Here is a 12,332-nt window from a genome sequence, read left to right as displayed (position 1 = left end):
AAAGACACCTCTCTTACTGCTTTTTTTATGATAAAAAGTAGTGCATGCTTATTCCAGAGAGCAGTGGCAGCAAAAGGACTCTGGGACACACACTACCACCTCACCACCTCAGATGTTCCCTAAGGATCATTGTCATTACACTGCCTCCCTCAGTGAATGGGAGTGGTCAGTGGCAGAGACAAGTGTAATGTAAAGTGGCCTGACCTGCATCAGGATGGCCTCACAAAGGGTGGTTGGTGTCTGAACCCAGGCGTGAGAGTGGGTGACTCTCCAGTTACCAAATGATCCAGTGCCAAACACTTGAGGCCAGGGAACCAGCAAGGTTCGGGAGGAAACAAGGTTTGTTCCAGAAGGAGAAAGGTGGAGCAAAGTGTAGTGATGGAGAGGGGACGAGGGAGCAGGGAGGGAACCTGGTTTTTATTCTGAGCCATAACAACAAGCTTTAAGGAGATTTTAACAAGAAATGGAGGCAGAAATGGATCTGCCTTGACTATTAGGTTGGGGCACACTACAGGGCTGCAGGCAGGAGGCCAGCTAGGAGGCTTGGCAGGAAGTACTTATAAGGGGCTGAACGCTGAAAGTGAAGGCAAGGGGAGAATCAGGGACTCAAGGAACTCAAGGATAACGCCCACACTCACGTGAAGAACTGATGCCTTGTCACTAAGGTGGGGAAGAGACCGGGATGTGACATGGCTGACTACAAGTACAGATCGTGTGCCAGATACCAGATAAACATTTACATGCTTTAGCCACGAAGTGGGCATTATCACAATCATCCTCACTTAGAGAGAGAGGAACCGAGGCACAGAGAAGGAGAGTGGCTTAACCTGGATCCAGGCGCCATAACTCATCAGTTCTCTGTGTGTTGTTTTTAAAGAGAAATACGATGTGTTTACTGCTTCATTACCTCTCCCATTATAATCAGGTTGCTGTAACTAAAAACCGCCAAGCAGAAAAATAACTAGTGTAAAATGAATTTAGAGTTAAAAGAGGAAAAAAATAGTGAAAAATGGGTAATACGTTTCAAGACATAAAGTGGTTACAGAACTTTTTGTAAATCCTTGTCAAATTGAATGATATAATGTGTGACCCACAGTATTTATTTTCCGCCAATTGTCAGCTCAATCATATGGGCTGAACAATTTGCTTTCAGCTCAGATCCCTTTCTTCCTACCACCCTGGGGACATTGTCACATGGCGCAGTAATCTTTATAGTTCAACATCAATCTGAGATTCCAGCTGATCGAGAACAGAAATAGACAGTTACATTGGAAATGCAATAACCGGCCTTACGAAGACTAACATACACACCTTGGAAACAAAGATGTCAGAAAAAACAATGCTACTAGAAGACATCCTTTGAACAGCCAAGAATCTGAATTGAAGTCCAGGATGTATCCAACAGCCCACAGGGTGATCACAGAGAGTATCAGCAGCAGGAACAGCTAGTGAGAGATTAGAGTCTTAGAACCTTATGGATTACACCTCCTAATGATAATTATAATTAGTTCAGTACAAGAAGTACTTTGTAAATACAGAACAACAGAAATAACAAATGATTTTTCTTCAAATGGCTGTCACATTTAAAATATGATTGGTTTATACACCTTAGAGACAATCTTGTACATTTTACTTAATGACAGTTTGCTTTTCCCCTCAAAAACAGCATTCCTAAAAGGAAAGTGATAATAAAAATTCAAATTTTCAAAAATAATTTTAAAATTAGTACTCACCAAGAATAGTACAACTGTAGGGACTACCAAAATCAATATAATTAAGACTAAGCTTAAGGGCTACAGTAACTGCATCCCGAGCCCAACCTGGTATGATCCCTCACTAAGAATGCCAGAGAAACAGTTCTGAAAGGGGTGAGCCTGACTTGAAGCACGAGGCTTTGGATGGCTGTAGATACCCAGGGGGTAGCAGGAGGCAGTCTGCACAACAGGCCTACCATTTTGCAAGTCCTGAGAGTTATCTGCACATAGGTGGAAAGCAGGAAAAGAGCAGCTTCCCCAAGAACGTGGAGGCAGCAAGGAGGAGCATCTCAGCCAACACAAACAGTCAAGGTTAAGAACAAAGCTGATTCCCCAACACAACCCAGAAAGGCTGACTGGAAAGCGAGGCTGGAAACCTGGAAAGAGGTTTTAGAGAAGCAGGAAAGGAAGGGGTGGCCATGGTACTCAGTGCTCCAAACTAAACCGTCCTTCAGGGTGCTAGTGACTCAGCTTACACTGACAAAGACGGAAGCCTGAGCAGACAGGCCATCATTATAGAACTGGGCCCCACATTCCAGCACCTCAGCACCATGAGTGCAAGGCTCCAGAAAGTAAGCTGGGTTTTTGAGCAAACAGGAAAAGATCACTTTGTCTTACTTTCTTCCATTTTTATCCATACCTGGGAGTAGCTAATTTTAAATGGCATCAAGACTTCAAAATGTTTCCAGTTCTAACTTACTGACATAAAAGATAAACTTAGATTCTATAATATGATCACAAAATAATTTCAGGAAGAATAATAATTAAATGCAGGCATCACAAATGTAAATCTTGGACATAATCAATTTTCTACACGAGCCACACTACTTATTCACTGGGGCACCCTGTGTTCAAGGCTGCTCTAATATGGGAGACAAAGAACTCAATGAACTTCCAGCAGGGAAGTACACTAAAAAGCCGGAACGTGTGGAGCTTATTAGCAGGTGTGATAACTAGTTCTACGTCAACTTGACACAAGCTAGGTTATTTGGGAACCTAAATCAGAAAATTCCCTCATTAGACTGGCATGTGGGCAGCCAGCCTGTGGAGCATTTCCAGGACTGCTACGTGATATGGGAGGACCCAGGCCCCTGTGTGTGGTGCCAAAGCTGGGCAGGTGGTCCTGTATGCCGTAAGAAAGCAGGCTCAGGTGAGGGGTAACACGCGAAATAAACAGCACTCCTACACAGTGCCTCCCTCCGGTTTCCTGCCCTGAGTTCCTGCCTGGTCTTCTTCTGATGAAGGACTGTGAAAGTGTAAGCTAAGTGAACAAACCCCCCCCCCCACCCCAAATTGCCTTGATCATGGTGTTTTATTACAGCAATAGAAACCCTAAGTAAGACAGCAGGCAGCTCTCAGGACTTAGCTTTTACTCTAGAAGAATGGGAAGGTATTTGGGAACCTGAGGTGAACCTCACTTACATTTTGAAGGACTCATCTGACGGATTAATACGGCATTGGTGATGAGGTGAGAGGAATGAATTCTACATATAAATGAAAGGCAGGAAGGACCAACCAGAAGTATAGCAATGTGAACACAGGGTCAGACGGACGGAGTAGAAATTTGGCGTGCTCCCTCCTGAGCTGTGGAAGATGGGTGAAGGTGGGGAGGACGAGAACAGGAGTTCTGGCACACTGATCTGCAGGCGCCTGCCGGACACTTCCTGATGGGCTACACTGCAACGTCTACTGACAATGGATGGCTGAGAGGAACAGTGATTTAGTTTGGCAATCCAGCTACGTTGAAGAGAGAGGTTTGACAAGTTTTGGGGATGTCAAGATGCAGATGCCATTTAGGAGATGAATAGGTAGAAAAGAAGTTCCAGGCAAGACTCCTGGCATTCCTACTCCTAACAAGTTGGGGGAATAACCTGTCCCTCCTTCACCCCAACTGAAAACTAAGCATAGCACTCATAGTGACTTTCTATGTAAAAATCTTACATCTGATAATCAGAATTATTCTGAGAGAATAGTTACTAATATTAATTGAAAAGACACTATTATATTTGAGAACAGAACCATTATTCAATCCAATACCCATTTTATCAATGTGAATTATAGTCACAACTATGGCTTGGCTTTCTTAGCCATTTAAGGGAGAAAAGTTGAAGTTCCTAAACCTTTTTTTTTTTTTTTAACTGTTTAGCTCAGTTTAAGTTCAGAACATTATAGAGAGGAATTGCTAAGTTTTTTTTTAAAAAAAACTTATTTTCAATAGGAAAATAAATCTGCATGAAGACTAATGGGACTGGACTAACATGGCATTAGTGATGAGTTCAGATTCCAGAGACAAACTGACTGTAGGACCAGCTAGAAGGATATCAACATAGATACAGGGTGTGACTGACAGCACACACCATGACAGACAGGAGAGACGTCATTACCCAAGAAGATCGGGAGGCTTGGTCACAGGTGGGCGGGACAGAAAGCCAGTTTTGGTACCTCACATTGCAGATGTCTACCGGACGCTGACCTGGGCTCAAGTAGGTGGTGCCCTAAGAAGCAAACCCATTTTGCTTTTCAATTCATTCCTTAAATATTTAGTAAATACCCACCAGGTAACACATAGTGTGGGTGCCATCTATCTGAGAATTAATGTTGAACAGCCAGTGAAATGCTGTATGGGATGCACGGGAAAGATACCATTAGCACGTCCACTGTCTTTTCTGCTGCCCTAAGGACAAAAGCTGACAACAGCTTCTGTCACACAGAATACCTCGCATTTGTGTAGCCATCTCCAAAGCCGGAACTTTTTGTTGGCTCTCATCTTGGCTTCTGTTTTTAGCATGTGAATAATGAGCTGGTTTTTATTTTGTAAAGCCATATCAAGGGGTGTTTCTCCCTAAAAAACAAAACAACAACAAATATATATATATATATACATTTTTTATATATTACAGGTTTTAAAACACTTTTCACCAGAATCACAGACTTGACACATCTATTCTAAGAATAGCTATTATTGTTAATATTTGTCTTGTGACATTTAAAACGCAAATGAGTATCTACCAGTACATTAAGTACCCATTTTTTAATTGAGGATATAATACACTGGGGAGGAGAGTACCAGGTCATACCTTAGCATTTCGGTTGTCTAGGCTAGAACCAGCTTCCAGAAGCTTATCAACTGCACTAACGTTTCCTGCTGCAACTGCCCAGTGAAGCGGAGTGTTCTGATGTGTTTTATCAACAACATTGAGAGAGGGATTAAACTTTAAGAGAAATCCAGTTGGTTCTGGCCTGTCTCAAAACAGTAAAAATACCACAAGGCATTAGTAGAGATGAAGATTTGAGGCAAAAATACAAATCAGAGAAATTTTAAGGCCTGTGCATCAGTTAACCAGTAAGCATTCTGAAGAACTCAGGGATTTCTCTTCAGGGTTCTGTTCTAGTTACAAACAAGAAAGACAGCCCTTAATGGCAGCCTGCTGTATCAGGGCCATACTTTAGACAGCAACACAGGTGATAAGGAATGCTCTGTTCATGTTGCTCTGTTTAGTGATTAATATTTTTAAGAGTTATCCGTTTAACCTTGGCCAATATTAAATGCTATAAACAAATAAATGGAAAGCTATCCTCACACTCTTTCCATCAACTACTAGGTAAAACAGGCTGGATATTCTTTTCCCAAAATACTTGGGACCAGAAATATCTTGCTTCCTTTTTGAGGCGGGTGTGGGTGGACAGTTTAGGGTATCTGCTAGTCCTAGGACAAGCAGCAAATCTAAATTGAAGTCTGTATGCTTCATACACATCATACATATAGCCTAAAGATACACACACACACACACACACACACACACACACACACACACACACACATACACACACACATACACACACACACACACATACACACACACACACACACACATACACACACATACACATACACACACACACATACACACACATACACACACACATACACACACACACACACACACATACACACACACACACACACACACACACACACACACATTTTTTGTTTTGTTTTGATTTTTGTTTTTGAGACAGGGTTTCTCTGTGTAGCCTTGACCATCCTGGACTCACTCTGTAGACCAGGCTGGCCTCGAACTCACAGCCATCCACCTGCCTCTGCCTCCCAAGTGCTGGGATTAAAGGAGTGCACCACCACTGCCTGGCCGAAATATTTTTTCTTTAGCATCAATACTTTCCCTTCCTTCAAGAGATCTACCCAATAAGAACAATATTGATTTTAACCACTCTATTAAGCTCTAACAAAATTCTGCCTGCAGAACCACTGCTACATAAAAAGAGAACCAGAAAATGGCTCTACAACAAACCCGACACCAACAAGAGGTGTGTCAGGGAGAAGCCAACCTGGGGATTCTGTACAATGCTGGAAACAAACTGATAAAGAGAAAACTGTAACACGCATGTGTGCACAGGAACAATGACAGGTGGCACATGGCGGGCATCAAGTACACACACTTATGAATATGTATCTATTGTATCCTGTAATAGACCCTTGTCACACACCAGCTCTATCGGTGTCTTCAGAGCGGTCAACAATAGTGGAGAATCTCAAATCCACTGTTAGAAAAGTGGGTTTATCATAGAGACTTGTGACTGTGAGAACCAGTCATCTAATAAGCATATATTAAGGAATACCATCTCTGTAAACTTTCAGACTTTTGCATCAAAGCCACCAAGAGAAGAAACGTGCTTCAATGGTGTATTCTAAGTATAACTGCTCATGGCCATGTGGAAAATCTTCAGCATGCACTAGCATCTCACAGACCAAGATGCTGGAGATTACATTTACAGAAATCTCATAGGAATCAAGAAGCACACTCAAGGGATCCAGTGACACTCACCCAATCACTTTGTAAGCTGACAGCATGAGAGGTGTCTGTCCATTGACATCTGTCATATTCACACTCTAGGCAGAAAGGAATCAGTTAGCAAAAGTGTGAGCATAATATACAAAGTTGCATTTCTTAGTAGATCAGTACGCTTTTTAACACATTCAGCTTCACCGCTCTCTACAAAAAATGGTTCAAATATTATTTATGTTAAAGAAAAGTGTTTTGCTTTTACAGGGAAAAAATCCACTAGATTGATACAAAGTAGTTTAAAAGGTGAATCTGAATATATGATATAAAATGTAAGTTTATGATGTGAAAGGAAAAAGGAGGAGAACTGACAATCACCACCGAAAATGTCAGATCTTGACGCCAACTAGATTAATCTTGGCACATGGTTTCATGCTACCATTAATCCAATAATAGTGCATTACCTATCTTCAAGGTCACTTCTTTTTTTTGCACTTCCTTCAAATAGTTAAACAAGAAAAAAATTAAGACTCTTTTCTATTTTCTGGAAGAGAAGGACAATGGAAATCATACCCTGGAAAGGATCTGGTCCTTTCACAAAACAAGGTACGACAGTGCTCTGAAGTCACAGTTTAAATTACTGACTAACTTGGGAAGCAGCAAAGGTCTCCTTTCTCATACATCTTCCAAAATGAAGCCCAGGCGGTTACAGTTGTTCTACTTTACTGGGCTGTCTGAGAGAAAGTGCTTACAGAGGGAGAATAACCGATCCAATGGCGACTGGGCAAACACGTTTCCACACCCACTCCAGAAAAGACTGCTAACACACAAATCACCTAGCTGTCAGAGAGCACATGCCAGCAAGCACAGCTGACTGCAAACCTCACACTGCTGAAGGCCTATAATTTAACCTGTGCTCTGAAGGACATCATTTTCATGGAATTACTCAGAGAACAATAAATGAGACGCACACATTCAAATTGGCCTTCCATTTGAGCCCAAATAATGGAAGCAAACGATTGTTTAACAGTGATCTGACTACCATTTCTACACTCAAGCAGAAGAAAAATACAGGCTTTCAGATCATATTCCTGAAAATTGCTGGTTTCGTAAGAAAAACTATTACAGGTTTACATGTTTCAGAAACATTAAGTGATGCTGAGCTAAAATAACCTGTTTTTCTCCCTCTAATGAAGCCAAAAACCACCAGAGCTCAACAGCTAGGTTGGCTTACTAAGGTTAATTCTTAGTATCTGGATAGCCATTGACCTCTAGTTTAAAACTCAGGGTAGACTAGGGCCAAGAAGCGTCCCAGTATCTTGAGACTACACTACCTGGAATATCAGGCACACTTCAAACATACCTGTCCCTTTGAGATGAGATACGCTATGATGGGCATGTGCTGAAACAGGACTGCCAGATGAATGCTGCTGAATCCTTCTCCATCAATCAGAGTGGGGTCTGCACCATGCTGGAGCAGTAATATGACCATAGGCAAATGCCCTTGTCTGAAAACAGAGGATTCCTCAGTGTGTTATATAGTCTGTGGAAGTAGAATTCATGCAGAAAATACACAGGAAAAGGACAAGAGGGAGTTTGGGAATGGGGGGGCACATATATACAAGAGAATGTGTGGGGTTTTTTGTTTTGTTTTTTTTTTTTTTAACAGGAAGGTATTTTAAATACAGGCCATAGTACAAATGTCTTTTATTCTAAAAGAAAAAAAAAGGTTATTTTTATTTATGTACAGGTGTGTATTTGTATAAATATATGTGCATGCCAGAGGAGGCCAGAAGAGGGTATCCGAGTTCCTGGAGCTGCAGGCAGTTGTGAACCACCCCACAGTGGGTTCTAGGACAGACTTCTGGTCTTCTGCAAGAGCAGCACGTGCTCTTAACCACTGTACCATCTAACCAGTCCCAAATGTCCTTGACTTAAATACTCCAACCCAGAATTATATGACCATGTTGGGGCAAAGAATAAACTTGATGACCTTGCAATCTAAAGTGAGCCTTATGCTGCTATAGCATGTGCAGACAGTAAACGCAAACGACTAATGCTAACAACGATGACTTTAAACACCCACAGGCTTCACTGAGGTTTTTGAAACTAAAGCATAATCATGAGCTAGAAATATTATAGTACAATGTTAAGACTATGGACACACAGTGAAAATACTAAGAACCATATATATGATATCCAAACGTCACTCATTTTCATGGAAAGTACCAACATTAGTAACTTGAAGTTGAAGAGTGATCCTTAGGTTCAAAACTCTCGCCTATGGAGAAAACTTCCGCTCTCTGCCTTTCAGCAACAACTAACGGTTCACGTTAGTCACAACCTCACCAAGCAGCATGGGTCAGGCAGACAGATTTGCTCCCTCAGCGTCAGAGGGTCAGTGCACACTGATGTCAAAGGAGAGGCTGACGTCATCTGTGCCACGGTACGCCAGCCTACTCAAGATTATCCTGCATCAACTTCAAAGGAATGTACCCACTTGATCTTCTTAACAGACGGAGATACGCTTTCCTTTTATTTTGAGAAAAATATCAATCTCCTTACGGCATTATACTGAGTTTCCAAATGGGCAGCAGCTAAGGTTGAAGATCACGTTTACAGTTGCATTATTGCTTTCACTTATACAAACCGAATAGGTGTTTATTCCAGTTTCAAAACAAAAAGTCCAAGACATCTGAGTCTGATAACCATAATGGAGCACAGTGCCAAACACCAAAACAACCTTACTTTTTTGGGGGTGGGGGGGGCGGGAGATGGGGTGGCGAAAGGAAAGCAACCCATTCCCTTGCCCGTAGCTGAGGCCACGCCTCTAGCCACATCAGGCACAGCTTCAGCTTTGGAAGACATCTTACCGGATAGCCCAGTGAAGAGGAGTTGAATTTAAGTCACCACCCAACTGATCTATCACAGCACCTTTGGAAATATAAAACCTGTTAAAAAGCAATGAAAATAAGACATGAAATGATGAAATTTCAGGCTCATATTGAGAAAGAGAAGGCTTTTTTCTGTATCCCTTGTCTCCCACTCTCCCCACTCCCCCACAGGACAAGGTCTCATGCATCCCAGGCTGACTTCAAACTCTGGAGGTAGCCAAAGATGACCTTGAACCCTCTTTTGATCTTCCTGTCTCCACTTCCTGAGTGCTGGGATTACAGGTATGTAGCACTGGGATCCAACCCAGGGCTTTGGGTCTGCTAGGCAACCAAGCCAGCCCAACTTTTTTTTTTTTTTTTTTTTTGCACTATACTATAAAATAGAAATTACAGCAACTCTCCTGAAGGACCCAAATCTATAGAAGCCTCAAACTATGGATGTATGACAGCATCACTCACATATCTGGAAAATAATAGTATATACATAATTATTTCTGCTATAATTAGCATTCCCGTATCACCCACAAACCCAACATATGGTAGCTTTCCTGAATATCCCAATGACTATAACACCCTTAAATAGCTTCAAAGTAGAAAGAGAAAGGAGAGGACGTATCATTTTTAGCAGTTCAAAATTAGAAGCAGTGTGTGGGAATGAATTCTTCAAGTAATAAAAAATGAACTTAAAATAACTTTAGAAATAAATTAGAAATAATGAACATTCTATTTTGGGGGCATAAGTTATGAGGTACTATATACAATGAACCTATAAAATGAGAACATTTCCACCCCCTCTCTGGTTTAGAGAAGTTTATTTCCTTAACTCAAAGATGTGCTTCACGTATCACATTCTCTAAAGAATATACCACGAGTCTGCCTGTCAGTATGATGTGTTAGAAGATTTTAAACTAGGAATTTCTACTTTTTTAAGCTTCAAGGATTTAATACATATAGTGCTCTGATATGAAACATATACTCGCAAATCTTCACTACCCACTAGCATTTTATACTCTGAAGTAGAAATTGTTATACCAAACGACAGTGGATGGGCAGCAGGGCTTTCTTTATGAAGGACTGTATAAACCATTACATGCTCATTTCAAACTATTCCACGTTCAACTTTTTTCAAAGTCTAATTCTCTGCCTATCTATTCCTCCTGATGTTATAACTCAAAGTACTTCAATGCTTCTTCTAGAATTAAATGCAACGTCTATGCTGAGAAAGTGTGCAATGTTATTCTTTTCAAAACACACTTTCTTCCACTTGCTAGCTTCTAGCTTTATGACGGTTTCCCTTTGTGACTGGTCCCTTCAACTCTATGCTAACTGATGTCTGGCAAATTCCAGGTATTCATTTACAATATAAGACTGTAGGTGGCCCAACTCTCACGAAGACAAAATGAAAGAGAGTTCTAGAACCATAAAGACCAGTTCGCACTCACACACACACACACACACACACACACACACACACACACACACACACACACTCTGCCTTACTTTACGAGCTCCAGCCTGTTGTTAATGGCAGCCCAGTGAAGAAGAGACACGTTTTCTCTATCTGGCTGTCTGACGTCATATCCTGCTTCTACCAGCTCTTTACATCGTTCAAAAATTCCGTATCTTAAATAAGGAAAAGAAAAACACAGTTAATACCATTACAATAACTTTGTACGTCAAAGTTTCTTCCTTTTACCGTGACCTTTTAAAAATAAAATTTGCTTTAATACAAACAGCTTTTTAGTCAATAGGGAAATACAAAGCAGCTGTCCTTTGATGTCCTTGGAGGGTTGGTTGCAGTATCCCTGTAGGTGCCAACACCTGTATCTGTTCAAATCCCTTACATAATAAAGTGTCGTATATAGTAATTATACAGATATTCCCACATACTTTAAATCAATTATAGGTTACTTGTACAGTATAGATGCCATGTAAACAAGTGTCACACCATATTGTATAGGCAATCATGACAAAGCTTTCAGATTCCATGAACGTACAGTACAAGTACAGGTGCACTGTTTCTTGAAAGCATTTTGAATCCAAGGTTTTGTTGAAACTGTGGTTGCTGAGCTCCACACTGGAGAGTTCTTAGCAAGGCCTATCTCTAATTTGTGAACCAAGGGACCAAGCGTAAGCTCAGTGTACTAATGGGTGGATTAGTCCAGGTGGCGCTGAAGTAGACGTCCTTAACATTCACACCTGCCCTCCTTCAATAATTTTGTTTGTCCAAGAACATATGGTGTGGCTCCTAACTACAATCTTATCTCTGAAGCGAACCCCACCTAAAGCAGCCACCTCACAACGCAGGCGAGACACAGAAAGCAAACTCAGAATGGGATACACTCAACAAGAAATGGCCAGGAGGTAGACGCAGGCAGGGAGGGATGATGAGTCCTTCCTGGAGAAACTAAAACATGACACACGTGCTGTAAGAAGGGAGGGCATTCTGGACGGGAGGAACAGCATGGACAAAAAGTGAGATGTGAAATATTACATAGACATTCAGAGAAACAGCAGCAACTTAGCAGTGGCGGGCACAATGCAGTAAAGAGGGAGGGCAGGAGGCAAGAGCACACCAGGTAGAGGAGACTGACTTCATCTACAGTTGAGCGGGGAACCAAGAAAGTGCCTTGAAAAGGAAAAGTGCTGGGAATTTGAGTTTTAAAAACGATTACACTAAGGGCAAACGGGAGTAGCTTATGCCAGCGTGAGATGGACGTCAGAGACCAACACAGGGGTGGTAGCAGTGAATAGAGATAAGACCCTAAAATGGGAGGGAGACAAGAGAAACGGGAGAGGGTGAGTCTAGGAGATATTGAATCCGTGGAGGTATTTTTTTTTGCAATGCTTTCATGATTTTAAAAATCACTCATTAGCAACGT

The 12,332-nt window shown here is 41.5% G+C and overlaps 1 protein-coding gene across 2 annotated transcripts in view; it reads right to left on the bottom strand.

Moving 5' to 3' along the window:
- Zdhhc13 (zinc finger DHHC-type palmitoyltransferase 13) overlaps nt 1–12,332 on the bottom strand; it is a 39,439-nt gene that overhangs the window by 17,643 nt on the left and 9,464 nt on the right. For both annotated transcript variants that reach the window (XM_051148605.1, XM_051148606.1), the window contains exons 3-9: nt 10,951–11,073; nt 9,430–9,507; nt 7,920–8,064; nt 6,599–6,663; nt 4,832–4,994; nt 4,471–4,596; nt 1,312–1,445 (exon numbers count right to left, since the gene is read on the bottom strand). In XM_051148605.1, the coding sequence (XP_051004562.1) occupies nt 1,312–1,445; nt 4,471–4,596; nt 4,832–4,994; nt 6,599–6,663; nt 7,920–8,064; nt 9,430–9,507; nt 10,951–11,073 (834 nt within the window). The remainder of the gene's footprint in view (nt 1–1,311; nt 1,446–4,470; nt 4,597–4,831; nt 4,995–6,598; nt 6,664–7,919; nt 8,065–9,429; nt 9,508–10,950; nt 11,074–12,332) is intronic.

Source organism: Acomys russatus, chromosome 7 (genome assembly GCF_903995435.1).
Source record: "Acomys russatus chromosome 7, mAcoRus1.1, whole genome shotgun sequence".
Taxonomy (NCBI): domain Eukaryota; kingdom Metazoa; phylum Chordata; class Mammalia; order Rodentia; family Muridae; genus Acomys; species Acomys russatus.
The sequence above is the reverse complement of the archived record's forward strand: the minus strand, read 5'-3'. Positions and strand labels throughout refer to the sequence as shown.